Source organism: Bos mutus, chromosome 13 (assembly GCF_027580195.1).
Source record: "Bos mutus isolate GX-2022 chromosome 13, NWIPB_WYAK_1.1, whole genome shotgun sequence".
Classification (NCBI taxonomy): domain Eukaryota; kingdom Metazoa; phylum Chordata; class Mammalia; order Artiodactyla; family Bovidae; genus Bos; species Bos mutus.
In genome coordinates this window covers 63,931,251-63,958,028 of record NC_091629.1, presented here as the reverse complement: position 1 = coordinate 63,958,028, position 26,778 = coordinate 63,931,251, and the positions used below count along the sequence as shown (strand labels likewise).

At 38.0% G+C, this 26,778-nt stretch overlaps 1 protein-coding gene across 1 annotated transcript in view; it reads left to right on the top strand.

Annotated features, from left to right (window-relative positions):
• Window positions 1-26,778, top strand: part of MRC1 (mannose receptor C-type 1) — a 113,863-nt gene that overhangs the window by 70,189 nt on the left and 16,896 nt on the right. Inside the window, exons 17-25 of the mRNA XM_070381894.1 lie at window positions 6,066-6,229; window positions 7,283-7,350; window positions 8,776-8,876; window positions 10,908-11,050; window positions 11,388-11,502; window positions 14,952-15,118; window positions 17,470-17,572; window positions 21,044-21,276; window positions 24,438-24,603. Of these exons, the coding sequence (XP_070237995.1) occupies window positions 6,066-6,229; window positions 7,283-7,350; window positions 8,776-8,876; window positions 10,908-11,050; window positions 11,388-11,502; window positions 14,952-15,118; window positions 17,470-17,572; window positions 21,044-21,276; window positions 24,438-24,603 (1,260 nt within the window). The remainder of the gene's footprint in view (window positions 1-6,065; window positions 6,230-7,282; window positions 7,351-8,775; window positions 8,877-10,907; window positions 11,051-11,387; window positions 11,503-14,951; window positions 15,119-17,469; window positions 17,573-21,043; window positions 21,277-24,437; window positions 24,604-26,778) is intronic.

Below are 26,778 nucleotides of genomic sequence, written 5' to 3'. Positions count from 1 at the left end.
CATACATCACCATGAACGCCATGGGTGCACCTGTGTCTCCCCATCGTGAACCCTCCTCCTACCCGCCTCCCCACCGCATCCCTCTGAGTTGTCCCACAGAACTGGCTTTGAGTGCCCTGTTTCATGCATCGAACTTGGACTGGTCATCTGTTTTGCGTATGATAATATACATGTTTCAGTGCTATTCTCTCAAATCATCCCATCCTCACCTTCTCCCACAGAGTCCAAAAGTCTGTTATTTACATCTGTGTCTCTTTTGCTGCCTTGCATATAGGATTGTCCTTATCATCTTTCTAAATTCCATATGTATGTGTTAATATACTATTGGTGTACAGGTTATTCTTTTTTTAATTTTTTTATTGAAGGATAATTGCTTTACAGAATTTTGTTGTTTTCTATCAAACCTCAACCTGACTCAGTCATAGGTATACATGTATCCCCTTCCTTGTGAACTTCCCTCCTATCTCCCTCCCCATCCCACCCCTTTAGGTTGATATAGAGCCCCTGTTTGAGATTTTTAGCCATACAGCAAATTCCCACTGGCTATCTGTTTTACATATGGTAATGTAAATTTCCATGTTACTCTTTCCATACAGCTCACCCTCTCCTCCCCTCTCCCCATATCCATAAGTCTATTCTCTTTGTTTCTCCATCGCTGCCCTGTAAGTAAATTCTTCAGTACCGTTTTTCTAGATTCCATATATATGCATTAGAATATGATATTTATATTTCTCTTTCTGACTTACTTCACTCTGTATAATAGGTTCTAGGTTCATCCACCTCATCAGAACTGACTCAAAGGCATTTCATTTTATGGCTGAGTAATATTCCATTGTGTATATGTACCACAACTTCTTTATCCACTCATCTGCCAATGGGCATCTAGGTTGCTTCCGTGTTCTAGCTATTGTAAATTGTGCTGCAATGAACAATGCAGCACATGTGTTGAAAAAAACATGTGTCTTTTTCAATCTTGGTTTCCTCAGGGTATATGCCTAGGAGTGGGATTGCTGGGTCATACGGTGGTTTTATTCCTAGTTTTTAAAGGAATCTCTGAACTGTCTTCCATAGTGTCTGTATCAATTTACATTCCCATCAAAAGTGCAGGAGTGTTCCTTTTCTCCACACCCTTTCCAGCATTTATTGTTTGTAGGTTTTTTTATGATGGCCATTCTGACTGGTGTACGGTGATATCTCATTGTAGTTTTGATTTGCATTTCTCTGATAATGAGCGACGTTGAGCATCTTTTCATGTGTTTGTTAGCCATCTGTATGTCTTCTGTGGAGAAATGTCTGTTTAGGTCTTTTTCTCACTTTTTGATTGGGTTGTTTGTTTTTCTGGCATTGAGTTGTATGAGCTGCTTGTATATTTTGGAAATTAATCCTCTGTCAGTTGTTTCATTTGTTATTATTTTCTCCCATTCTGAGGGTTATCTTTTCACCTTGCTTATAATTTCCTTTGCTGTGCAAAAGCTTTAAGTTTAATCAGGTCCCACTTGTTTACTTTTGTTTTTATCTCTATTACTCTAGGAGATGGTTCATAGAGGATCTTGCTTTGATTTATGTCAGAGAGTGTTCTGCCTATGTTTTCCTCTAGGAGTTTTATAGTTTCTGGTCTTACAGTTAGGTATTTAATCCATTTTGAGTTTATCTTTGTATATGGTGTTACAAAGTGTTCTAATTTCATTCTTTTACATGTAGCTGTCCAGTTTTCCCAGCACCATTTATTGAAGAGGCTATCTATGCCCCATTGTATATTCTTGCCTCCTTTGTCAAATATAAGGTACCCATAGGTGCAGGGATTTATTTCTGGGCTTTCTATCTTGTTCCATTGGTCTGTATTTCTGTTTCTATGCCAGTACCATACTGTCTTGATGGCTGTAGCTTTGTAGTATAATCTGAAGTCAGGAAAGTTGATTCCTCCAGCTCCAGTCTTCTTTCTCAAGACTGCTTTGGCTGTTCAGGGTCTTCTGTGTTTCCGTATGAATTGTGAAATTTTTTGTTCTAGTTCTGTGAAAAATGCCATTGGTAATTTGATAGGGATCACATTGAATCTGTAGATTGCATTTGGTAGTGTAGTCATTCTAACAATATTGATTCTTCCTACCCAGGAATATGGAATATCTCTCCATCTGTTTATGTCATCTTTGATTTCTTTCATTAGTGTCTTATAATTTTCTGTGTATAGTTCTTTTGTCTCCTTAGGTAAGCTTATTCCTAGATATTTAATTCTTTTTGTTGCAATGGTGAATGGGATTGATTCCTTAATTTCTCTTTCTGGTTTTTCATTGTTAGTATATAGAAATGGAAGTGATTTCTGTGTATTGATATTGTATCCTACAACTTTGCTAAATTCACTGATTAGCTCCAGTAATTTTCTGATACTGTCTTTAGGGTTTTCTATATACAGTATCATGTCATCTGAAAACAGTGAGAGCTTTACTTCTTCTTTTCTGAACCTAGATTCCTTTTATTTCTTTTTCTTCCCTGATTACTGTCGCTAGCACTTCCAGAACTATGTTGAATAACAGTGGTGAAAGTGGACGCCCTTGTCTTGTTCCTGATCTTAGGGGGAATGCTTTCAGGTTTTCACCATTGAGAATAATGTTTGCTGTAGGCTTATCATATATGGCCTTTGCTATGTTGAGGTAGGTTCCTTCTATGCCCATTTTTTGAAGAGTTTTAATCATAAATGGGTGCTGAATTTTGTCAAAGGCTTTTTGTGCATCTATCAAGATTATCATATGATTTTTATCTTTCAATTTGTTAATATGGTGTATCACATTGATTTATGTATATTGAAGAATCCTTGCATCCCTGGAATAAACCCAACTTGATTATGCTATATGAGCTTTTTGATGTGTTGCTGAATTCTGTTTGCTAAAATTTTGTTGAGGATTTTTGCATCTATGTTCATCAGTGATATTGGCCTATAGTTTTCTTTTTTTGTGTTGTCTTTGTCTGGTTTTGGTATAATGGTGATGGTAGCCTTATTGAATGAATTTGAAAGTGTTCCTTCCTCTGCAATTTTTGGAAAGAGTTTTAGAAGGATAGGCATTAGCTCTTCTCTAAATGTTTGATAGAATTCTCCTGTGAAGCCATCTGGTCCTGGGCTTTTGTTTTTTGGGGAGATTTTTTTATCACAGCTTCAGTTTCAGTGCTTGTAATTGGGTTGTTCATAATTTCTATTTCTTCTTGGTTCAGTCTTGGAAGATTGAACTTTTCTAAGAATCTGTCCATTTCTTCCAGGTTATCCATTTTATTGCCACATAATTGTTCATAATAGTCTCTTGTAATCCTTTGTATTTCTGCATTGTCTGTTGTAACCTCTCCTTTTTTGTTTCTAATTTTGTTGATTTGATTATTTTATTTTTCTTGATGAGTCTGGCTAAAGGTTGGTCAATTTTGTTTATCTTCTCAAAGAACCAGCTTTTAGTTTTATTAATCTTTACTATTGTTTCTTTCATTTCTTTTTCATTTATTTCTGCTTGGATCTTTATGATTTCTTTCCTTCTACTAATTTTGGATTCTTTTGTTCTTCCTTTTCTAATTGTTTTAGGTGTTAAGTTAGGTTGTCTATTCAATGTTTTTCTTGTTTCTTGAGGTATATGCAACTTTGCTAAATTCACTCATTAGCTCTAGTAATTTTCTGATACTGTCTTTAGGGTTTTCTATGTACAGTATCATGTCATCTGAAAACAGTGAGAGCTTTTGTAATGCTATAAACTTCCCTGTTAGAACTACTTTTGCTGCATCCCATAGGTTTTTAGTTGTCATGTTTTCACTGTCATTTCTTCCTAGAAATATTTTGATTTCCCTTTTGATTTCTTCAGTAACCTATTGTTTGTAGCTCCACCCGTTCAGGCACTTAGAGGGCTCCCTTGCCTGGGGTCCTTCTCTGTTGTTCAGCACATCAGGAACATAGGATGGCTCCCCTGGCTGGGGTCCTACTCTGTAGATCGGCATGTCAGGCACTTAAAGGGGCACCCTGGGTAGGGTCCTATTCTGTAGTTCAGTGCGTCAGATGTTTGATGGGCCAACCTCTCTATTGTTCAGCTGCTGATGCTGGCAGATGGGGAGAGAGGCTATGGTGACGGCTCCACCCCCTACGTGTGATTCAGCAGTATCGCCTTGCTTCCATGGCTGCCTGGCTTTCCTCCACAGGCATTTCCCCCCACAACCTCCTCCCTTACATCCCCTCACCATCTCTCCACAGTCAACAGCAACCCTCACCTTGGGATTGCTCCACAGTCCCTAAACTCCAGCTCCCAGCTGCTGCGCCTTCCACAGGACCTGCGTCCCTGTCCAGGGTGTGTATGGCTGCAGCAAAAACTGTCTGATTCTCATTCCATTTAGGCTGCCACAGGTCAGCAGTTTCACTCTCAGCCTTAAATTTTTCTCCTCTGACTCAGACAGTTGCCCTGATGTAGGGATCAGACCCCTGCTTCAGTTCCCCCACCCACCGAGGGCAGGTCCAGTCCTACTAACACTCCTGTCTTTCCCCCTAGTTCCTTCCTCCTACCGAGTTTTGTGTGGTTCTATGTATTCTTTTCCGCTGCTCAGGTACTCCTGTCTGCTCTCAGCTGGTATTCTGCATGCACTTCTGTGTCTGAAGGTGTATTCCTGATGTATCCGTGGAGAGAGATGTACTCCATGTCAACCTACTCTTCTGCCATCTTGTTCTACCTCCGCCTTTTTTTTTCTTTTCTGATATTGATAGATTTTTTTTCTCTCATTGCTTTCTTAGAGGGGTGGGGGGTGGGTGTGGAATGCTTACCCTGGGAAGATAAAAGAGATTCTTAATATCTTTGAGAATCTTATGAGAACTTGCATCTTCTCCTCCAGACAGATACTGACATGCACAAGCATCAGGCATGTTAATGCAATTTCTCAGTGTTCATGAATCAAATCCAAGGGCCTCATGTATGACTTTCCTATAGCTGCTGTAACAGATTACCACAAATTTGGTGGCTACACGCATTTATTCTCTTACAGTTCTGGAGGTCAGGAATATGATCTCAGTTTCCCTGGGCTGAAATCAAGGGATGGACAGGACCATGCTCCTTCCAGAGGCTCTAAAGGAGAGTCTATAGCCTTGTTGTCACCAGCTCTAGAGCTGCATTCCTTACATTTGTTGGTTAATGGCCCACTCCTTCTTCATCAAAACCAACGATGTAGCATCTTCCTTCATTTGTCACAAAGCCACCTTCTTCTGTACTCACATCTCCCTCTGTCTCCCACTATAAGGATACTTATGATTTACATTTGGGGCCTACCTAGAAAACTTAGGATAATCTCTCCATCTAAAGTTTTTAACTTAATCACATCTACAAAGTACCTTTTTTCTGTATAACATTTACAGATTCCAGATATTAATACGTGGATATCAGGACTTCCCTGTTGATCCAGTGGCTAAGACTCCATGCTCCCAATGCAGGGCTGAGGTTCAATCCTTGGTTAGGGAACTAGAACACACACTGTCACAACTAAAGACCCCAGTGTAAGCCACAACTAAGACCCAGTGCAGCCGAATCAATTCTAAAAGCAAAAAAGACCTGGGTATGTTTTGGACTCTTATTCAGCCTGCTACAGCACAGAACCATAGAATTCTTTGATTGGGAAGAAGCCTTGGAAGCTCTCCGGGTATGCGAATTCCTTAGTTCTCCAATTATACACTGAAGCATCAAAGTACATCTGTTAAAACCTCTTTGTTACACTGAGATGAAAACTGCTTTCTCATGGCTTCTATTCTTTGAATCTAGAACATCTGGGTACATGTATGTTAATTATTCCAGCTCTGTGATTCTTTGATGAATGTAACGTTGGGAGTTCTCTTACCCAATAATGATACGTGGAACTTAGTTTTTACAGAATTGTTGGAAAGTAGATATTTGGGTTTAGGTAATTCAGTCTATATTGGCATAAATGTACTGCTCCTTCTGAGTTCTCAGAGTTGCAGATACCTCTGAAGGGCTGCTCTGCCCTTTTCACTTTTGTGTAGCTTACATACCAGATTCTTGAATTCGTCTAAGTAAAATTCATCACCTTTTTCATTTATTTTTCAGATCTACCAGTCACCGATGATGGGTGGGTTATTTACAAAGACTACCAGTATTATTTCAGCAAAGAGAAGGCAACCATGGACAAGGCACGAGAATTTTGCAAGAGGAATTTTGGTGATCTTGTTTCTATCCGAAGTGAAAGTGAAAAGAAGTTTCTATGGAAATATGTAAGAATGTGAATAAGAATGAAATAGTGACATGTGATAAGCAACAATAATGTCTGCAATTGCTACCTCATGGTGCAATTTCCAATTATGTGCTGAATTTGAACCTCCTAAGGTCAGGAGTAAAGATATGAGTCCCAGGGGAAGGGAGGAGGGTGCTGGCCATCACATAAGTGAATGACTTGATTGTTGGAATATTCAGTGCAGAATCATAGAACCCAGAAACAGTGTTTAGACTTTTTGGGAGGACTGACTGGGCTTTGGGAGAATCCAGACTTGATGGCTTGACTTCACTAATTTTGTTTTCAAAGATTATCATTCTTAACTAGTTGTTACATATCAGTCCTGAACCCTTGTATACAGTGTAAGTTGATTATTAATTTATGTCTTAGTTGGATTAGTTTCTTGGTCAATAGATAGTACAGCTTGATTATTCATATAAGACTGTTTCTTGACTATACCGAAATTTCAGCTAACAGCTAAAGTATAATTGATTTTTTCCAAGCATACTTCACTCACTCTTCCTTTTTAAAAATCTTCATGGCATCTTTATTGTTATCCAGAAAAGAGGTAAGAGAGAAGGAAAAATTAAACTCAACAGTAATGAAAGAGTAAGAATTCATTTCATTATGAAGGTTTTGGAGTGTAGTCTGATTCGTCTCCATTTTCATAGATATACCATGGTTTGAAAATTTCAAGGTATTTCCTAATATTGCACCAATATATGTGTGGATGGAGAAGTCTTTCCTTAGACACATAATCCCAAATGATTACTTTGTTTAAAAGAATATCTTTAATAATATCTAATTACTAATGGTATTTGATATTACAGAGAATGTCTTAAGGTATTTGCTATATAAATACAGGTTGTTACATAATGTGCATTTTTTTTCCATTTTATTTCTGTGAAAAACATTGAATGTACAACAGAGTTTCTGCTTGATTGCCTCCTTAGAAAAGTCCCTAACAGCCTGTCTCATTAACCTGTAGGTTTTATTTAAAATTTGCCTATCATATAAGTACAGATTGAACTATATGTAAACTTACATGTTCTAGGTGAACAGGAATGATGTACAGCCGGCATATTTTATTGGTTTATTGATCAGCTTGGATAAAAAATTTATGTAAGTAAATCAAAATAAAACAACTTTGCTAAGGACAGTGACGTGATGAACACTAAAGAGCAATTTTCAGACTTTCTTTTTGCTAAATGCATTTAAAAAAACCCTGCTGGGCTCTCAATCTACAGAGCATCTTTTTAAAAAACTAATTTTAAAAAGTCCTTTTAAGTATTTTCAACAATATAGTTCTCAGATAAACAACTCAAGCTCTGATTGAAACTTACAAAATGTCACCTCTCTGTTTTAGGGGGTCATCACCTGTTAGTAAATCATCTATTAGGAAGATGTATTACCCAAATATGAATATTGAATTTATTTGAAAAATTATTCCCATTGGGACTGTCTTTGGTGCCCAGAACCAATTGTGACTGCCGTTGCTGTTTTTGGCAAGAAAGACCCAAACTCACTCTCATTATTATTTTTTAAAAAGATTTAGAAATTAAAAAAAATTTTGACTGCTCTGGGTCTTCGTTACAGCATGAGGGCTCTCTAGTTGTGGTACACAGGCTTAGCTGCCCCTTAGCATGTGGAATTTTAGTTCCTGACCAGGGATGAAACTGTGTCCCCTGCATTGGAAGATGGACTCTTAACCACTGGACCATCAGGAAAGTCCCATATAAATTATTTTTAAAGATCAGGATGTTTGATGTTCCTTTGGGCAAGCATCCATTTTAACCACCTCCAAAAGAGAAGGTGGAATTCAATGATCTCCTTTCTCTTTCTAGCTAATAGCCTCAGAATTTCTATAATTTATGAAAATAAACATTGGCTTACCTATCTTAGAAGGCTTCCCTTGTAGCTCAGTTGGTAAAGAATCCTCCTGCAATGCAGGAGATCCCAGTTTGATCCCTGGGTTGGGAAGATCCTCTGAAGAAGGGAAAGGCTACCCACTCCAGTGTTCTGGCCTGGAGAATTTCATGGACTGTATAGTCCATGGGGTTGCAAAGAGTCGGACAGGCCTGAGCAACTTTCACTTTTCACCTATCTTGGAAGGAACCAGAGTAAACATGAAAATCAGAGAATGGGGCCCAATGAGAAACTCTATATTCTCTGTCTCTCTGTGGGTAGTTTTGTTTTGTGGGAATCATGCCCAAGAAATACTATGGGAAGATGTTTACTTTGAGTCCATTTCTAGGGTAACTGGGAATCTCCATTTCTTCTCTCACTTCAAGACTAAAAGCACTTACCTCTTCTGTGGAGGGAAAAGAAGGCAGACTAGTCAGGCATCCAGTTGCTACAGGAGATCTCAATGCCCCAGGAGCAGCAGCTAGCTTTCCGGGGTTCCTAGTGGTCTCTGTAGAAACCTCTCTTCTCTTTGCTTAAGATGCTGTGGTCTCTTCATCTTAATTAACTTGCCTGTTCCCACCACTAGGAGTTCCTAACTCTTGTAATTAGATTTTTGCCTAATACCTTAATTTTCTTTTCCAGTTGGATGGATGGAAGCAAAGTGGATTATGTGGCTTGGGCCACAGGTGAACCCAATTTTGCAAATGATGATGAAAACTGTGTAACCATGTATTCAAATTCAGGTAGACAAGATCACAATCTTCTTTAAAAAAATTTTTTTGTTGTTGTGGTAAAATTACATAGTATAAACGATACTATTTTAACCATATTTAACTATACAGTTCAGTGGCACTGAGTACAATTCACACTGTTGTAAAACTCTCACCATCATCCATCTCCCGATTTTTCACCTTTCTAAATTGAAACTCTGTCCCCATTAAACACTAACTCCCCATCCCCCATCCCCCCCACCCCAAGCCCCTGGACCTACCGATGTACTTCCTGACTCTATGAATTAGACTCTTCTAGGTACCTCGTGTAAGTGGAATCAAGCAGTATTTGCCTATACCTAAAGTATACTGGGGAGAAGGCAATGGCAACCCACTCCAGTGTTCTTGCCTGGAGAATCCCAGGGACGGAGGAGCCTGGTGGGCTGCCGTCTCTGGGGTCTTACAGAGTCGGACACGACTGAAGCAACTTAGCAAAGTATATTGGAATGCGTTTTTAAGGTTAACTTAATATATATCCTACAAACAGATTATACCTTCATTTTTCCCCCTGTGCTATATAGTAAGTTCTCATTAGTTATCTATTTTACTCATAGTAGAGTATATATGTCAATCCCAATCTCCCAATTCATCTCACTCCACTTTTCTCTCCTTGGTGTCCATACATCGGTTCTCCATGTCTGTGTCTCTATTTCTGCTTTGCAAACAGGTTCATCTATACCATTTTTCTAGATTCCACGTATATGCATTAATATACAATATTTGTTTTCCTCTTTCTGATTTACTTCACTCCATATGACAAACTCTAGGTCCATCCATGTCTCTGCAAATGGCACGATTTTGTTCCTTTTTATGGCTGAGTAGAATCTGCCCTGTCGTGTGATGTGTCATTTGCTACGTCCCTAGGCTAAAAGTAGCAAGTTATGTGCTACATCAGATAAGAAAAGAGAGAATGAAGAATTCTAATTTTAGCAACACAACTGTTCAGTTTGTAAGGTGAATGGATACTACATCCTTTCTTCTTATAAATAAATAAGCTAATGAATGACACAGTCTTCTCACTTCTTCTCATTTTATGAAACATTTTTTATCTCCATGTCTTTATCTGTAAAATGGGAGTAACAAAAGAATGTATCTGATGTCGAGAAAATTGAGGAGATCATACATCTAAACTACTAAGCAAATGTTTATATATATAAAGTTAGGTATCATTAGATTATTATTACTAGCAAGTCTGGCTATTTAAATAATTGTGTAACACCTAATATAGTCTTTGCTCATAGTAAACACTTGATTCGGAGAAGGCAATGGCACCCCACTCCAGTACTTTTGCCTGGAAAATCCCATGGATGGAGGAGCCTGGTAGGCTGCAGTCCATGGGGTCGCTAGAGTCGGACACACCTGAGCAACTTCACTTTTACTTTTCACTTTCATGCATTGGAGAAGGAAATGGCAACCCACTCCAGTGTTCTTGCCTTGAGAATCCCAGGGACGTGGAAGCCTGGTGGGCTCCCGTCTATGGGGTCACACAGAGTCGGACACGACTGAAGTGACTTAGCAGTAGCAGTAGCAAACACTTGATTAAAATTGAACTATTACTGGTTTAAGTGAAAGCTCAAAAGGTTATCCACATAGATCTTTCTGGTCTCTTGTGTAAATGATGTTTGTAGTATAAATCATTTTTGAGAATCCTTATACAATGTAAACACATTTTTTTATAAGTATTTTTAACTACTATATGTAAAATAGATAAACAACAAATACCTACTGTATGGCACAGGGAACTATTTTAATATCTTGTAATAGCCTATAATGGAAAAGAATCTGAAAAAGAACATATATATATATTCTTATATATAATTCTTATATAATCCTCTTTTTCAGATTCTTTTATATAGTATATATAAAATGGAGTCACTGTGCTGTATACTCAAAACATAACATTTTAAAGCAACTTTACTTCAATAAAAAGTTGTTTGTTTTGGGGAAAAAAGGGGTTTAAAGGTAAATATGTAAATCTAATATAACTATTCTGTTGTTTGTCAGGGTTTTGGAATGACATTAACTGTGGTTATCCAAATGCCTTCATCTGCCAGCGCCATAACAGCAGCATCAATGCCACAGTTGTCCCGACCACGGTGTCAGTCCCAGGAGGTTGTAAAGAAGGTTGGAATTTTTACAATCACAAGGTACTAAGAAAATCTAGTTGTAGTTCTGGCTCTGATCAATATGGAGAGTGACAATGCAAATCTTTCAGCTTTAAGTTAACTTTTGCTTACCTCATCAATTCAGAGAATTTTAGGCAAGAGCTCCCGTTTTACATTCTCTATGGGAATTGAGAGTAGACTTGAAGGTATTATCCAAATACACAAATGCCTGTTGTCCCAAGGTAGAAAAAAACTTTTTTCCCCTCCATTTTTGATTGGTTGTGAGCAAACATGTATTTAGCTCTGAATCATTTTCATTTCTTTAGTACACACTATTATCTGTATGTAATTCCTGTGATTTTTTTCCCTTCCATCCCAGTGTTTCAAAATCTTTGGATTTGTTGAAGAAGAAAGAAAAAATTGGCAAGAGGCACGAAAAGATTGCATAGGATTTGGAGGAAATCTGGCATCGATATACAATGAAAAAGAGCAAGGTGTGTGGGCTGTTTTATAGTCAGTGATGCACATAAATATGTAATTTTTTCCCTAAAAAATGGTAGACTGTTGCTTATAGTAAATGATTTTTTTATTTTCTAGAGTAAAGTCTAGGAAGGAAGAACAAACTCTTATTGAGAACTATTTTATTAGTTGTAGGCACTATGCTGAATGTCTTATGTGTAAATCGCCTTTCCATTTTTATAATGAATCTATTGAAGCAGGAATCATCAGTCCAGTGTGAATGAGGAAGTGGTGTGCAGAAAGTCTTAGGTCAAGGAGCTTGGTGGGAAGGGGTAGGACTGGGAATCAAACTGGATCTTCCAGCTTCAGTTCTATCGTTTTCTGCCAAACTGGTTTGTTCACAAAAGAGCCAAAAAAGTAGAGGTTTCTCGGAATAAAATTTTTAAATTGCTCATTTTCCATTTACTGCTCTTCTAATCACTTGATCCTATAACTTATAATTCAATAAAACTAATTTTCCAATAGAAACATTGAACAAATTGAGAAAAAAAAAATTAGAGAAAACATGAGGATAAGCCAGAGCTTTAAAGAACAGGAGGAGGAAACATACCATTTCCATATAGCAGATAATAAAATTCATTATATTGTTGTCAATAGGAGGTACTTGAGCCTTTCACTTGGTCTTTTGGGGGCCACTTTATTTGTAGATATTTGCTTAGTTACTTTAAAAAGGATGTTGACCAATTGCAGGCCATTCAGATGAAAGTAACCAAACAGATGAAAGTTTTGAAACCACAGCTAGCCATGAATAAGGACTGTTTGAAAGACCCTATATTTCACAGTCAGAAAAGATGTGAACTTTGAAGGATTGTCCCATGTGACTCGAGAAGGAAGACTTAGATCCCATAAAGGGCAGTTACGGGGAAACAATTTTAATCTCAGAATTAGGAGCTTATTCCAACAATTAGAGTTAATTGGATGGGTTGCTTCATGCATTTTTAAAGGACTGTAAAAATGCTTATATTAGAAGGTACTCAACTTGGTGCTGCAGAGTCACATATGTTGATTGGTATATAGCCTGGAAGATGCTCAATGAATATTTATTGTACAGAGGAATTTATGCAGATGTTGTGGGGGGAGAGATATAGACTGGATGGTTTCTAAGTTCCCTTTTGGTTCTGAGGTTCTTTGACTTCCAAAATCATTTACTGGAAAAAAAATGGTTTATCTCAAAAAATGTAAGAAAGAAGAGAGACCTTGGAACCCCGTGTGTCACTCCCCCAAGTGTGAATTTCAGTTCACGAATGCCACCATGTGCTTCTTCGGAATGCATTCTACACTAAATCAACATAGCTTTCTCTGAGAACCTTTGACAAGTTCCGCAGCTTGCCAGATGCTGGAATAAAAGTGTCAAACCATAGCACACAATAAAAAAATTCAAGAGTATAATATTCACATTTCTCTAACCAGTCTACCACATTTTGGGCTTAGCTACCCAGCAGAGAAACACAATAATTGATTTCCGCTCTTAACCACAGAGTTCTGATTCCTGGCATCACAAAATTAGAACCTGGGTAATAGAGATGTGCAGAAGGAAACAATTTTCAGATAAAATAACATTATTCCTGGCAAAACAGGCACATGTTGGATTCTTATTGTAGTTCTTGGCAGAAAACAAGTCAGTGTTGAAATATTGGCAGGTAGAGCTTTTCCACATTTCATTTTGAGTTGGGGATAGGGCAAGAGTTATGATCTTGTTTGGGAAATAAAAACAAAATATATATCTGTCCATGCACTTTTCTTTCTGAAAATATTAGAATCTTTTCTTTACTTTTAGTTAGTTGAGAAATAAGCAAATTTCTGAGCAGGGTGGTGACATCTTCTTTTCTGCTGAAGAATAAGCATATAGCAGTGGCCCTTCTCTGGAACTGTTTTTTTTTTTTTTTCATGAATAAACAGATAATCTCTGTAGGTGACCTTCTATTTTACATTTTGTATTAGTAACACAAGTGGTTAGTCATTTGGTTTCCTGTTTGCATTCAGGAGTTGTGTTTAAGTGTGTATGTTTGAAAATTGCCCTATAAAGCAGTGACCACCCCCCACCCCCCACCCCCACCCCTCAACCTTCTGGGCACCAGGGACCCGTTTCATGGCAAACAGTTTTTCCATGGACTGGGTGGGGAGGTGGTTTCGAGATGATTCAAGTGCATTACATTTATTGTGCACTTATTACATTGTGATATAATGTTAAATAATTAGATAACCCACCATATGAAAAATCAGATCACCAGGCATTAAATTCTCATAAGGAGCATGCAACCTAAATCCCTCACATGTGCAGTTCACAGAAGGCTTCACACTCCTATGAGAATCTAAAACCACCACTGATCTGACAGGAGGTGGAGCTCAGGAGGTCATGTGAGCAATGTGGAGCATCTATAAATATAGGGAACCCTGCTCACCTTCTGCTTACCTCTTGCTGTCTGGCCCAGTTCCTAACAGGCCATGGACCAGTCTGTGGCTCAGGGATTGGAGACCCTGTTGTAGAGTCAAGGTTCTTCCAGTAGGTGTCCATCTAGTCCTAGGTGTCCACGGCTCCTGGCAGGTGAGATTGCTAACCTCAGAAGACAGCTGCTGTGGTTTGGGAGGCATGGGGATGGGCTACTGGAGAGACAATGGGGAACATGTTGCACTTAAGCCTTTTACAGCTGCTGCATATTTGCCACCATCCTTTCTGCCACAGAATTGGTAAAGAAGCAGCAGGCCATATTTGTCCTACCCTCTCTAACTTTCTCTAGAATTTCTCTCCCAGTGATGTGAGCACTTAGTATCAGGATGCCCCCTAGATCCAAGTACACTCACTGGACATGGATGGCTGCTGACCCCGAGGAGTTGGCCACCCTGCAGGAGTTCTTTGGGTTTGGCAATCCAAGGTGGTGATCATTTGAGAGCTTAATGCTTTTTTATTTTGATAGATAGTTTTTGTTTTCAGAACTTTTCTGAATTAAGAGCTCTTTTTGGCCCCCAGTTGTTATAGTCAGATTATCTTATTTATCTAATTAGGATACCTGCTAACTCATAGGATGACTGCTTGTATCAGAAAAAATATTCTTCGTGCAGGATGGTAGGCAACCACAACACAGATCTGGGTGTACCAGATAGAGACTGGGGCAGGGGTTGGATTTTAGCTGCCCCTTCCCCAGTGCTCCAGTACCCCCGAGCAGAGCACAACCTATACAGCTGTCTGCAGTGACCAGGGTAAAACCTAGACTTTTTATTGTGAAATGCTTTTCAAAGTCCAAAGCTGAAGTGATAACATGCTGGTCAGGTTAGAATGTGTTTGTTTTCATGGTAAAACTTTTAAATGATAATAAAGACATTAACCATGTGCTTTGTATTTGTAAATTCATGTATTTTGAATATTTTTGATATTTGAGTATTTCCCCCCAAAGTTTAAAAATTGTCTTGTGAAACTTTCTTTCAGCATTTCTTACATATCATATGAAGAACTCCACTTTTAATGCCTGGACTGGGCTGAATGATATCAATTCAGAACACACCTTCCTTTGGACAGACGGACGAGGAGTTCATTACACAAACTGGGGGAAAGGATACCCTGGTGGGAGAAGGAGCAGTCTTTCTTATGAAGATGTAAGTATCACTGTCAGGTCACCTCTCTGTACACTATCAGTTTGTATTCAGGTCACCATGGTAGTGTTTAATCTTCTGTGAAAAATCTACTTGATCTGATTCATTCTTATAGATTTTAACTGTTTCAGACTGAACCAGCCTTGAACGAAGGAATATAAATTCAGTTAAGAACTCTGTATCTTTAGGTTAAGGGTAGGAAGAGATGGTGATGGTAGTGAGGAATAGGGAAAGTCAGCTCCAACATGGGCTTATGTTGTAGTCAGCATGTACACTTGAACCCAGAGTTACCAATATTCTTTGCATCAGCTGCCCCTAAACTCTTGAAGCTGTTGTAGTATTTGGGATATGGTTACTACTACTGCTTCTAAAGATATCATCATCATCATTATCATTGAGCTACCATTTGCAGGGTGCAGACCATGTGCCAGTCTGCTAAGTGCTTTTGTACACTCATCTAAGAGGCAGGCGATGGGTTCATTATTTCACTACTTTTGATCTTATATCATTAAAGCCAACTAATCAGTGTTAAATGCTATATTAGGCATTTCAAAATATACGAAGGAACTTAAGATTTTATTTTACCTTGAAGAAGCTTACCCTTCAGCTAGATATCAAGTCTTGTAAAGAAAGAAGACTGTAAAAGAATGAAAATGTGTAAAGAGAAGAAGCTATAAAGCATGATAGCAGTTAGGAGGAAAGAAACTTACTATGGGATGGAGTGATTTTCACTCCATCTCTATGGAACATATGCAACATATCTACAGAAGTTTTCCTTTGGTGGGAAGAAGGAATATGAGGAAGAATCAGCTATGGGTCTTTTCACTCAAGATGTTTAAAACACAATGATTAGGGGGTGGCAAGGGATGGGGAAGTCATGTTAAGTGGGAAAAGTGAATAAAGTCTTCAAGAAAAAGACATAAGCTGGTTTTTGGCAGGACAAAAGGGCTTTGAATATAGCAGGAGTTTCATGCAGAAAAGAAGTAGGAGTCAGCTTTAGAGGGTGGAAAACAGAATTTAGAGAAATTTAGATGCCCTAGGAAAGAGTTTGGACTTTGTCAGATAGGCAACAAAAAAAAGGTTTGAGCAGAAAAATGATTTGATCAGAATGGCATCTTTATAATAATTAATTTGGTCGCTATGTATAGGGTAAATATATTCTGGTTATGGGTAAATAATCTTCTGAGGAGAAATTCTTTGAATCCTTATTACATAAATGAGGCTGAAAAGTAGAATGGAGTGAGATAGGGTTTGCTTAGAAAGACTTCATGGATGAGTGATAAATTTTATTTAAAACAACAAAATTCATTATGGCTCAGGTTTTTTTTTTTTTTAAGAACATAATGAAAAGGAGAAACAGCAGAAACAAACTAATCTATAAACTGACCATACAGGGCAAAATATTTGTTAATTTTTGTTAGTTTTATTCCTAGATTTTTTTCTTAGCTTGTATAAAAACATAAAGTTTATTTCACACACACACAAATCAACACATGTGCTGTTAAAATTTCAGAACCTTTACAATGAAGAGGATTAGAAAAAGTTTGATAGAGTGGGAGAGAAATGTTCACATGCATTTTGCAGAGGAAATATGCTTGTTCTGTACAGTTTCCTGGCTTAGAACAGAGATGCTGAGCCAGGATAATGAAAGATAATAGCTAAGAAGGGATGAGTGGAGAATCTTGGAAATGTAGGATTAGAGGGTTCCAGATAGTTAAGGCTCATGGGATAATGAGGCTGGAGGCAGGGAGGCTGAAAAGATGACTCTGGCCATAGTGAAAGGTGTGGTAGCTTTCTGGGCATTTCTGATAGCAACATTTCTCAGAACCAGCCCCCAAATTTAGTAAGCTCCAGGAGTTGGTAATAGACAGGAAAGCCTGGCATGCTGCAGTCCATGGGGTGGCAAAGAATTGGACACGACTGAGCGACTGAACTGAACTGAACTGAACTGACTTAATTTTCAATTAAAATAGCAAGAGTTCAGTGTGAGGGATCTGCATGGAAGTTGGTGCAATAGTGTGGAAAGTCAGGATGAATCGAACGTGCTGTCAATGAATTGTTGTTGTTCAGTCACTGAGTCATGTTGACCTCTTTGCCACCCCATGGACTGCAGCATATGAGCTCCTCTTCCTCCACTATCTCCTGGAGTTTGCCCAAATTCATGTCCACTGAGTCAGTGATGCTGTCTAACCATCTCATCCTCAGCTGCCCCCTTCTCCTTTTGCCTTGAATGAATTAGGACTATCCTAAAATTTGGAGGTTAGGGATTAAGGATTTTTTTTCCTGCTTTTTAATGATTGGTTTAAATAATTTTTGGTCCATATTTGGCTTTTTTTTCTTCCATGAATATACAGGCTGACTGTGTTGTTGTTATTGGAGGGAACACAAGGGATGCGGGGAAGTGGATGGATGACACTTGCGACAGTAAGCGAGGTTATATATGCCAGACACACCCTGGTAAGTCCTAACAGAGCTCACCAGCCTGTAAGAGGTGGGGCTCTTACATATTTTTTAAGGACGACTTTCTTCTCAATTATGTTGTGAGTCTTAAACTGCTCTAAAAAAGTTTTTGCTTGAAAAAGGTGACCCCTCGCACATCAATATGTTTATTTGATTCACACGTTCATCCAGGGATGCCTGTGACAGACAAGAAGGATATTTTCTATAATTTATTGATGAATGCGCTCACTCATCTGTTACCAGAAAATCTGCATGGATTAAACTTGAAGTTGAAACTTTTTTTAATTTTGATAGAAATTTGAGATGTTTGCTTAGCTCTGCTTAAAAAAAAAAGAGTGGGGACATCTCATTTAAATTCATGTAATTTGAGAACCGTTGACCCCAAACATCATATATGTCTCAGTATTTGTTATGTATTCTATTTTTTTTGAAAAGTAATTGTCTTACTTATAGTCCTTTTTTTTACCTTAGAAAGCCTGACTATGGTTCAAGGAAAATAGAACAGATATGTGGATATTGACAAAGAATCTAGATTGTAGTTATGTACATTTTAGTTTCAAGTGAAATTAGAAAGTGTTTAGCTACTTAAGAAGAGGATCAGAAAATAAAAGATAGGTTAGAGACACGGGTTGGAGATGAGGTGGGTTGTTGTCATCCTGAGCAGAGCTCTTAAGAGGTGTTTGAGTTGGAAGGTACATGCTGTCCCAGATCTAACAAATTTTTCTGTTCTTTCTGGGGAATCAGGGAACAATGAGTGAAAATCACTACTGATATCTTCAGATGACTGGAAAGTTCTGCAGAAATTCTAGCCTTCTATTAATCCAAAAGCTGGTCCAAGCCATGGTCACAGCTCTCACTTTGTTATGCCCTTCGAGCACCAGATCCTTAGGCCACCAGTGACACCTCTATGTTTCTGGTCTTGGGGGAAAGAAGGGAGACCCCTTCCAAGAGTGAATGATAATCCCTAGACTAACTTAAAATCATTTTTTTCTTCTTCCTATAAACATAAGAGATTGGATATTTGCTGCCAACAAAAAATATCTCTAAGATTTTTAATCATTTAGGTTTAAGGAGAGGTTGACAGTATGAAAGTGAAAAAGGCAGAATATAAAATTTTACAGACTATTGATGATGCAAAAAAAACACTTTGAACTGTCTTAAACAAATAAGAACATAAAAGCTATGGGAATGCATCAAAATAGAAATAGTGGATGTGTGTGGATCGTGGGATTAAGAACTTTAGTTCCTTCATTGTACTATTGTATTTTTCTGGATTTTTTAAAAATTTGTCTTTCACACACTGTCTCTCTCTATATATATATTTATACTTATATTGTATACATTATATAATACCTCTCTCTATATATAAAAAATTATAAGGAAATACTAAACTATTGAGGTGATTAAATTCTGAGTAATTTTTTCTCATTTTTATGCTTTTCTATATTTTCTAAAATTTCAGCAAAGAACATGTGTTCAGTATTTTTTTTAAACACTGTTGTTCTCAAAAATTCTCTGATGATCCAATGGTTAGGACTCTGTGCTTCCATGGCAGGGGGCACAGGTTCCATCCCTGGTCTGGTAACTAAAATCCTTTAAGCCACGTGGTATGGCCTTAAAAAATTAGATAAAATAAATAAAGATAAAATAGTGTTTTTATTCATATGAATATGTATGAATAAAAATGAATGACTATATTCATGTAAATATATAAAAATATAGAAATAAAGACATGAATGAATACATATGAATATATGAATTAAAAACACTTACACAATCCATAAACACATGTTCCTTGATGAAATTTTAGAAAATACAGAAAAGTATAAAAAGAAAAAATTACCTGTAATCTTAGCACCTGAAAATACCTCTCAAAAGTTTAGTTTTTCCTTGCAATTTTTTCTATGAATGTTTTAATAAATAAGCTAATTAGACAAGGGAGCTAATTTCCTGGCTGCATATAGGCTTTAATACAGCTTTGTAAAGCTTTATCTTAAGCTTCATTTGTCACTTTTAGCAGACCAAAGCTGTTCCAATGATACTAAGACAAACCCAGCTCTCCCCAAGCTGGGAAAGATAGGACTTGACTTCCTGCTGGCTGTAACACGTAAGGATCCTGGGCTGGGGCTCTTGGGCTAATGCTATTGTACCAACACATGATGGCAGCAACAGCAGAAGAAAGGGGAGGTTGCCCTCCCTCTTTACTGAATCAAAATTGCTGCCTCTGAGTCATCAAAGGAAAGTTTGGCATTCGTGGGGTGACAGAACAAGGCACGTGGTGGGTTGGGTTGGTGTACAGTGGAACAGATCAGAGAACTGGTCAAGACAACATTGGTAGGCAAGGATATGTGGAGCCCTCGATCAGAGTTGGCAACCTTTTCCTGTAAGAGACAGATTATAAATATTGCAGGCTTTGCTGTCCGTAAAGTTTCTGTTGCAGTGACTCAACTCTGCTGTGATCGTGGGCGATCATAGTCCATAAACAAGCGAGCGTGGCTGAGTTCCACTGAAACCTTATTTATGTGCACAAATTTGAATTTCATGTAATGTTTACATGTCACAAAATATTGTTCTTTGGTTTCTTTCCCCAACCATTTAAAAAACTCAAGGGCTATATAAAGACAGACAACAGGCCAGATTTCACCCTCTGGCTGTTACTCACTGACCTCTGTTCTGCTCTTGGGCATCCACTAAGGCACACAGAAACAAGATTCTTTGGAGTCTTGATTAAAGTCTGGGTGGGTCTAGAGTAGTTATTAGAAACCCACTCTAAGAGATAGAGGAGGAAAGATCAGAAAGCTAGGGTGACTCTAACTTGCAAAGGCTGCAGTTTGGATAAGGCATGGAGATAAGATGCTCTTACTCATCATAAGAATAAAGCTTGATCCTGACATCAAGGTTAAATGAACTGGCAACTGTTATATGGCTTCACTTCAGAGCATAAACCAGTCTCTTGAAGGTACATGAATCACTGATGAAGTCACACAGATGAAGTCAAATAGATATAAATGCAAATTCCATGGGTAGAATGGAACAGAATGGGGGAGGGGAAGGAGAAGAAGACTATTCTCGATCTTAATATTTAATCAACGTGGGGAAAAAAAAAGATTAGTATTGACAGGTTGATAGACATCCTCTAATTTGTGGGTTTAAACTGTGGCATTTCTTTCATTCAAACCCTAGATCTCACTGTATTTATAAGTCTTTTTGGTTGTATAGTTTAGAAACTTGATCATGTATTTCTCTTAATATTCTAAATAGAGTTTAGAAATGACTTCAATCAGGCATACTGATTAAAAAACAGAACTGTGTTCTCATTTGAAATGGCTCATGAAAACGTGTTTAACATCAATGGTTTGAATTTGGGCTTTTTAGATTCTTTTTTAGGATGCATGAAATATAGAAGTCATGTGCTGATGGCACTCAAATTGTGTTTAGTGTTAGTGAAAATATTTCTTTTTATTCCAGACCGTTCCTTGCCGAGTTCTCCAACAACAATTCCGACAGATGGTTTTATTAAATATGGTGAAAGTAGCTATTCGCTTATGAAATTAAAGCTACAGTGGCATGAAGCTGATGGTTACTGCAAGATGCACACTTCCCACATCGCTAGCATTCTAGATCCTTATAGTAATGCTTTTGCCTGGATGCACATGCAGACACTGAATGAACCTGTATGGATTGCCCTCAACAGTAACTTGGTAAGATGCTGGAAACATGCATGACTTGACATGACTGATAAATGGTAATTGAATCTGATTTCTCTTTTGTTCATTCTGTTGAATACTTATTATGTGAGAGAAACTGCTACCTGGAGCCTATTATACAGAGTGAAGTAAATCAGAAAGAGAAAACAAATATCGTATATTAATGCATATATATGGAATCTAGAAAAATGATACTGAGAAACCTGTTGGCATATCAGGACTAGAGATGCAGACATAGAGAATGGATTTGTGGACACGTGCGAGGAAGGAGAGGGTGGGACAAATTGAGAGAGTAGCATTGACATATATACATTACCATGTGCAAACAGATAGCTACTCGGAAGTTACTGTCTGGCCCAGGGAGCTCAGCCAGGTGCTCTGTGACAACCCAGAGGGGTGGAGTGGGAGGGAGGCTTGAGGAGGAGGGGATTTATTAATACTTGTAGCTGATTCATGTTGTTGAATGGCAGAAACCAGCACAATATTGTAAAGCAATTATACTCCTCCAGTTAAAAATAAATTAAAAAAAGAAAAGAAAACGATACTAACATATATGAGACCCAATTTTTCTACTGCATGGTGCCTTCAAGGATCTGGCAAGTTAGTGATGTGTGTCCGAAATCAAACTAAGGCTTATCCAACTAATATTAACTCTCATAGTGCTTTTGAATATTAAAGTTAGATTCTGCATCTATTCAGTTTCATGCATTAAGTCTTTTTAGTGTCATGATTACAACTATGCCTTAGGAGTTAAAGAAAACATCAGGGGCATAGTTCCTGGGCAATGAGGGGTTCTTCCTATTTTTTGTGGTAAATCATTCTAGAGTTGTTATCCTTTCTGAAGTTGTGCAGCTTCTATTCATATGGGATAATTTTCATTGCAGTCAGTTCTCTGGATTCTATAACAGAAAAGAAGGTTGGCAGAGGATGGGGTAGAATGAGGGATGAGGTTCAGAACTAAGAGTGGTGCTGGCATTGCCAAAATTTTCCTAAAACGAGTCTTCTCTGACACCATGAGATCCATCTCTCCTCCACCCATATGTCTATCCATTTAACTAGTCAGTCAATAAACTTCCTAGTGCAATGAACAGAGATGTCAATAAGTAATTAGGAGATAATACAAGTGTCAAAAAGGGATATAGACAAAGTGCTGTGACCTGAGAGGAAAAGGATCATTTGTGCCAGGGGAGAGGACCAAGAGAGTTTCTCAGAGAAAATCAAACTTTATAGATATAGTCTAGGATGGCGGAATGTAAGGAAGGAGTAACAAGAAGAGAGAAAAGATAGAAGGGGATAAAACTGGAAAGCAGACTGGTGTCAGACTTTATAGGACTTATTCTACCTGGATGCAGAGATGCAATTTTATACATCATGCAATGACTATTTCCTGAGTTAGGGTGTGTGTAGTGAACATTTAAAAGTAAGTGGTTCCAGATGATCTTATTTACAAAGCAGAAATAGAGACATAGAGGTAGAGAATAAACATACGGACCCTAAGGGGGAAAGAGAGGGGTGGGATGAATTGGAAGATTGGGATTGACATAGATACACTATTGATACTATGTATAAAATAGGTAACCAATGAGAAGCTACTGTATAGCACAGGAAGCTACTCAATGCTCTATAGTGATCTAAATGGGAAGGAAATCCAAAAAAGAGGGGCTATATGTACATGCAGCTGATTCACTTTGCTGTACAGTAGAAACTAACACAACATTGTAAAATGACTCTACTCCAATAAATAAATAAATAAAATGCAGGAAAAAAATCTAAGTAATTCCACAATGATTTTTGTGTTTAAACTTAAGCACGACATTTTTACATCTATGTTGAATCTATTTTTAGTAACTAATTTGCATACTAATTCATATATTTTCTTCTCACAGCTGTGGTTGCAATGCTCTTAAGAGTTTGAAATAGGGATTTATTTATTGTTAGAAAGTTTAAATAGCTTTCCATTATACTAACATTTATAACTAAAGCAATACTGTTATATTTATTATATCTATGGAGTTAATGATTATGTAATTATTTGATTAAACATGGTATAATACTACAAAATTCTAAGTTGCAATACCATATGCTTTTGCTTTTGTCATTAAATCTTTGGTAATTGCATTGGTAAATTAAATAATGCAGTTAGAAAGTGATAACTGTTAGAATGGTTTAAAAATGTACTTGAAGTGAAGTGAAGTCGCTCAGTAGTGTCCAACTCTTTGCGACCCCGTGGACTATAGCCCACCAGGCTTCCCCATCCATGGGATTCTCCAGACAAGAACACTGGAGTGGGTTGCCATTTCCTTCTCCAGGGGATCTTCCTGACCCACAGATCGGACCCAGGTCTCCTGCATTGCAGGCAGACGCTTTAACCTCTGAGCCACCAGGGAAGCCCCTCCCCCCCCAAAAAAGTACTTATCTCTGATTAAAGTTATCTGAATCTGTAAAATGTAGGCTTTACCTGTAAAATCTCTTTTAGACTGTTAAAAATATATCACTGATAAGAAAATGTTTGAGGTTATCAATTAATTTGTATGTGACCATAAATTTGTTTAAATAAGAATTTGAGTATGCAAATTGAACAAAACAACTAGCTTTTAAAAATACAATCATGTTTCCTTATGGTTGAGAGACACCTAACTGGAAGGCAGGAGACCCAAGCTCCTCTCTTATCCACTCATGTCACCTTGCACAGTCATTTGTCATTGGCCCTGTTTTAACAGTCAAACAGTAAGATTAAAAGAGGTACATGTTTCTCTCAAGGGTGGATGAGTTCAATAAAAACTACTTAATCTCTATTATCATTTCAACGATAGTATAATAGATATTGTTCTGAGGATAAAATCTCTCTTTTGCACTGAAAGCCTGCAAATAGAGTTTTCTAGAATAAGATACAGGTTTTTAAGCCGGTGTTTTTCAAAATAGCTTTTAACGGTGTTTTCATGAGTATCTTTAAGAAGTAGTTTTCTTCTTAAGAAAGGCTGCATTTCCTGAATTTGAGTTGGTAGAAGTAATTTATAATCTTTTTATTCTCAAATGTTGAAGACTCCTTGTCAAATCACAGTCTTAAACATAATTTTTTACTCCTCACTGGGTTCTTTTGGTATTTTCTAAATGACTCTGGGCTTGATGTTAATGGTTGTTTTTATTCTTTACAGACCAATAATGACTACATTTGGACTGATAAATGGAGGGTGAGGTACACTAATTGGGCTGCTGATGAGCCCAGACTGAAGTCAGCATGTGCTTATATGGATCTTGATGGCTACTGGAAGACAGCACAGTGCAATGAAAGCTTTTATTTTCTCTGCAAAAGATCAGATGGTAATCGAGTACACAAAAACAGTCAAGGGTTTGAAATTTTCTCAATAAGCTAATACAAACCACCGTTGATATTCTTAAACAGTCATATGTTTTGGGGTAACTTAGGGATAAGGGAAAACATATTCCTTCACCTAACCAAAGACTGACTTGGCAATAAACAAATATATATAGGTCAGAGAGAGAAAATTTCCTTCATTGCTGGAGTTTATTTTTACATATCTAATTTGTTTTATTATTTGGGATTATCCTCTGAGTCTATGATATCACAGTCCTCAGGAAATTATGACTGCTTTTGATATTGACAACACAGCTGTATCAAAATACTTTTATCAGAATGGGTCGCCTCAGGCCAAACAGCTAGCAGGGAAGGAGCTCAGCTCCACCTATCAGCAGACATGATTAAAGATTTAAGCATGGACCTGCCTACAGAGCAAGACCCAGTTTTCCCTGCAGCCAGTCTCTCCCCTCAAGAAGCTTGCACAAGCCTCTTATCCTCATCCATCAGAGGACAGACAGAAGAAGCAAGAACTATAGTCCTACAGCCTCCAGAACAAAAACAGCAGTCACAGAAAGCTAATCAAAATTATCACATTGATTACAGCCTTGTGTAACTCAGTGAAGCTTTGAGCCATGGGTAGGGCCACCCACGTCAGACAGGTCATGAGGGAGAATTATAACAAAATGTAGTTCACTGGAATAGGGAATGGCAAGCCACTTCAGTATTCTTGCCTCAAGAATCCCAGGAACAGTGTGAAAAGGCAAAAAGATACGACACCAGATGAGCCTGCCAGGTCAGTAGGTGTCCAGTATGCTACTGGGGAGGAATGGAGAAATATCTCCAGAAAGAATGAAGAGGCTGGGCCAAAGCAGAAATGATGCCCTGTTGTGGATATAACTGATACTGAGTAAAATCCAATGCTATAAAGAACAATATTGCATAGGAACCTGGAATATTAGGTCCATGAATCAAGTTAAATTGATGTGGTCAAGCAGGAGATGGCAAGAGTGAACATCGACATCTTAGGAATCAGTGAACTAAAATGGATGGGAAAGGGTGAATTTAATTCAGATGACCATTTTATCTACTACTGGGGGCAAGAGTCCCTTAGAAGAAATGGAGTAGTCCTCATATTCAATAAAAGAGTCCAAAATGCAGTACTTAGGTACAATCTCAAAAACAACAGAATGATTTGGTTCATTTCCAAGGCAAGCCATTCAACATCACAGTAATCCAGGTCTATGCTCCAACCACTAATGTCAAAGAAGCTGAAGTTGAACAGTTCTATGAAGACCTACAAGACTTTCTAGAACTAACACCAAAAAAGGACGTCCTTTTCATCACTGGGGATTGGAATGCAAAAGTAGGAAGTGAAGAGATACCTGGAGTAACAGGCAAGTTTGGCCTTGGAGTACAGAATGAAGCAGGGCAAAGGCTAACAGAGTTTTGTCAAAAAAATGCACTGGTCATAGCAAATACCTTCTTCCAACAACACAAGAGATGATTCTACACATGGACATCACCAGATGGTCAATACTGAAATCAGATTGATTATTTTCTTTGCAGCTGAAGATGGATAGCTCTATATAGTCAGCAAAAACAAGACTTGGAGCTAACTGTAGCTCAGATCATGAGGTCCTTATTACAAAATTCAGCCTTAAATTGAAGAAAGTAGGGAAAACCACTAGACCATTCAGTATGACCTAAATCACATCTCTTATGAGTACACAGTGGAGGTGATAGATTCAAGGGTTTAGATCTGGTAGCCCCAGTGCCTGAAGAACTATGGATGGAGATTCATAACGTTGTATAGGAGGCAGTGACCAAAACTATCCCCAGGAAAAAGATATCCAAGAAGGTAAAGTGGTTGTCTGAGGAGGCCTTACATAAAGCTGAGAAAAGAAGAGGAGCCAAAGGCAAAGTAGAAAGGGAAAGACATACACAACTGAATGCAGAGTTCCAGAGAATAGCAAGGAGAGATATGAAACTTTCTTGAGTGAACAATGAAAAGAAAGAGGAAATCAATGGAATGGGAAAGACTAGAGATCTCTTTAAGAAAATTGGAGATACCAAGGGAACATTTCATGCAAAGATGGGCAAAATAAAGGACAGAATAGCAAGGACCTAAGAGAAGCAGATGGCAACCCACTCCAGTACTCGTGCCTGAAAAATCCCAT